We start from the raw sequence: 3,864 nt of genomic DNA, 5'->3' as shown, positions 1-3,864 counted from the left end.
AATTTGGGGATGAAATGGACTGGTCAACTGGTTTGAACGACAAAGCACTTGGATTGTCCATTTTGCCCTTGTGTTTAACGCCAGGTTGACGACAAAGCAAACGGAGACCAGTTTGGCTTAAAATTGAATAGTCTGGGGACCACATTGGGTGTAATTAAAAGTCAAAGCACCAAATTAAGAAAAGGCCGTAGTCGGAGGACCATTTTGAGTATTTTCTCAATACTAAAATGTCATTGTGTAATAATATTCAGAGTATATTACCGAAATGTTCCCTCAACTATTGTGGAATTACCAATTTGGTTCTCGACAATTTTTCGTGCTCAATTAAGTCCTTCGACTTTGAAAATTTTAACCAATTTGGTCCTCCGTTTATTTTGCCGTTAAACATCCGTTAAAATCGGGACCAAATTGGTAATTTTACTTTAGTCAAGGGACTAAATTGATAATTTTGCTATAGTTAAGAGACCATTTCAGTGAAAATTTAATTATCAATTTGGTCCCTTGACTATAGTAAAATTACCAATTTGGTCTCATGACTATACCAAAATTACCAATTTGGTCCTGATTTAACGGATGTTTAACGGCAAAATAAACGGAGGATCAAATTGGTTAAAATTTTCAAAGTCGAGGGACTTAATTGGGCACGAAAAATTATCGAGAACCAAATTGATAATTTTGCAATAGTCGAGAGACCATTTTGTTAATAAACTCTAATATTGATAACAATATTCAAAGGTAAATATGTTATTTTTTTCTTTTTCCCTTTTCTTTGTATGGATGAATTGCAATTCCTCCAACTAAACAATATATAATTTCTCCTTGCAATTACATAGATATTAAATTACAATTCATGCCAACCAAACACTCCATTACATTCTCATCATTTCCACGCTAAAAGTAAGAAATGAGCAACATTGGTGTGCGGCTCTAATGTACCCAACTAAGAAACTTGCAAATTAATTAATATTCTCCCAAAAGGTTTTAATTTGGTCCATCAAAAAGCGTTAGATAAAGATTGAAATTTTGCTGATGCCTTTGCAGAGCCCTCCGGCCTCACCACTCACCCCACCCCAACCCGCTCCTTCTTAAACACCATGATTTCAGAAATGTCAGAAACAATTTATAAGGAAAACATTATTTTCCTATAAATAATATCTATGTTCATATCATAGATATAGGAATTATATAAGTATATGTATGTTCATATCAATTTTGTATTCAATTTGGAATTGATGAATAATAGCTTAGCTTGAAGAAGAAGCTACGCAGGGCATCGTTAGTTTCAGAATATGAAAAAGTTATTATTCTTTGAAAACCCTTTATTGATGATGAGATTTGGATTCTCCTGAATTCTTATATATATTATTCTTCTCGCCTCCATATCTATATAAATTAAAGCTACGAGGGTTCATCATATCGTCTGAAACATATATAACATTTCCTTTTAATTTCGTTGTTTAATTTAACGGTTCGATCGGCGAGTTTCATGGATGGCAGCGCCGCCGCGATGAGGCTGAGGAGGTTACCCCACGTGTTCGGGAAGGTTCTGGAGTTGCCTTTCCGCTCCGATGACGACGTGATTGTGGAGGAAAACGCCGAGCGGTTCCGGTTCGTGGCGGAGATCGGCGACGGCGCCGAGCACGGCGGCGGATTGAGGGCCCACGCGGTGGAGATCCATCCCGGAATAACCAAGATTGTGGTGAGGAATAACAGTCGTCATCAGGAGGGATCATCGGTTGCATTGTTTTTGGAGCAAATGATGCTGGACACGTGGCGGTTTAGGCTGCCGGCGTTCACGCAGCCGGAGCTAACTAGGGCGGCGTTCGTTGACGGGAAGCTCATCGTGACGGTACCCAAAGGCGGCCCCGACGGCGGCGGCCGTGGAGAGTTGGCGAACGGAAGGCACGCTTGGGGTTGGGGAGGCAGCCGGACTATTAGAGTGCAATAATAAATAATAATTTTTGGATGGAATTGAATTCGCGAGCTCCAAATTGATCAGGAAAACAATTCAAACCTTATTATTATTATTTCTTATGGCGCGCAATAATTAAGGTTTCGAATCTTGTTTACTAATAATGTGAAATGTGCATATATATATACACATGTATATTTGAAATGTGGTGTTGTGTTGCTACAATGAATAAAATTTGGATAAATTAATCATCTTGGGATGTGATTATTCATAGTTGCTTGTCTAAACTTATTACTTTTGTTAGAAGTTCACAATGAATTGTTACTAAGGATGGAAAAAGCTAGTTAGGCTTATAAGAACTTAATATCTGAGTCTACGTTTGAGTTTGTAAGTAGATGTTTTTTAGGTTGAAGTCCAAGTCTACAATAAGTTTGGTATGACTTAGAACCTTTTTAATATGTATGTCATTAAAAATATTTTATTGTAAACTTTAAATAGGCTTTGAGTCTATTTAAGATGTACACACTATATGCTTCATAAGGTCTACATATTTGTTAGAAAAAAATTAAGCCTAATATATATAAAAATAATAGACGAATAGTTGTAGTCGCCGTAATCCTCGCCGTAATCCACAACATGTGTGTAGGTAGTGACAACAACATACGTCCTCAAACTCAATCAAAATATATAAAAAATTAATTTAAAAGGGGAAATAACACTTTTGGTCCCTCAATTATTAGCAGATATGCAATGTAATCCCTGATTTTCAATTTGTACAAATTCGATCATTCAATCTTTCTAACTTTAGCCAATTTAGTCGTCCTGTGATATTTCCCATTAACAACTGTTTAAACCATGGATATTTTAGAAATTCCACACCCCACTTAATATTTTCCCCTAATTTCTTCCCTCATTTGCCATTGTTTAGCCTCGCCTCCATGGTATTGCTCAGCCTCACCTCCATCGTGCGCTACTGCGTTGCTTCTGAGAGTACCGATTGCACTGACACTATTGGGTGCCGGAGCTGCTTCTTTTGTTCCCAATCCGTGATGATAAATTGTTGAGCCGCCCGTACAAGGATTTTCGTTTACCATTGCGGTGTTGAATTGTGAATTGAAGGTAGGTCTTTTCTTGCATTCCACTCCGACGACTACCTCGAGAATTAAACCATCTTGTTCTCAATCAGCACCTAACCTCTTGCTAAAATCTTCTTGCCATCGTCTTCCAATGAGAATCAAATTAGAATTTTCCTTGTATTGATCGAACCGACGTGTGCAAGCTTGTGATAGGGAAGTCCTTCTGAAATTTCACCCTAATCACATCTAAATGAGGTCTCTCATTCACAAAGTTTTCACGTACGGTAACTTTCTACTTCGTTTCTGCCAAATTTCTCCACTCTACTTCCGTAATATTCACAATCGCCTTACCATGATGTATTGAACTAGTTTGAGAATCTCTAGAAGTTGGCTTTTGATTCAATGTTGTTGTTGTTTGATGAAGATTCTGATCAATTTCTATTGCGATCAATGAATTTCTATTCTGTAGAACATCTGCAAGCGTACTTAACAGCGTCCCTAGGAAGGGTTTTTGGTTTCTACTTTCTACTTTCTACTTTCTTGAGCTGCATCTTCTACCATACCCTAGCTAGGCACCTCATCTAAGAACTTAACTGTACTAGGTACAACATTAGCACAACAAAGTAAAATTAATGGTAAGTATGATGATAGATAGATAGAGATCTAAGAAAGACAACACTTTATTCGTTATTCGGTGGAGGCTGAGGCTTGAACAATGGTAGAGGAGGGAAGAAATTTGGGGAAAATATTAAGGGGGTGTGAAATTTCCAAAATATCCATGACTTAAATGGTTGTTAATAAAAAAAATCAAAGAATGACTAAATTTGCTAAAGTTAGAAAGATTGAGGGGTTAAATTTGTTCAAATTGAAAACCAA

At 37.2% G+C, this 3,864-nt stretch overlaps 1 protein-coding gene across 1 annotated transcript; it reads left to right on the top strand.

The window, feature by feature from the left end:
* The first annotated feature begins 1,219 nt into the window (after positions 1-1,219).
* LOC115996316 lies at positions 1,220-2,163 on the top strand. The gene has a single exon (XM_031235521.1). The coding sequence runs from the start codon at positions 1,487-1,489 to the stop codon at positions 1,946-1,948; it is 462 nt and encodes a 153-aa protein (XP_031091381.1). The 5' UTR covers positions 1,220-1,486; the 3' UTR covers positions 1,949-2,163.
* Positions 2,164-3,864: the final 1,701 nt, after the last annotated feature.

Source organism: Ipomoea triloba, chromosome 1 (genome assembly GCF_003576645.1).
Source record: "Ipomoea triloba cultivar NCNSP0323 chromosome 1, ASM357664v1".
NCBI classification, from domain to species: domain Eukaryota; kingdom Viridiplantae; phylum Streptophyta; class Magnoliopsida; order Solanales; family Convolvulaceae; genus Ipomoea; species Ipomoea triloba.
Note: the sequence above shows the minus strand (reverse complement) of the source record. Positions and strands in the feature narration are given on the sequence as shown.

Excerpts from the sequence above, each read along its gene's own strand:
- LOC115996316 (XM_031235521.1), top strand. The coding sequence starts at position 1,487 with ATGGATGGCAGCGCCGCCGCGATGAGGCTGAGGAGGTTACCCCACGTG.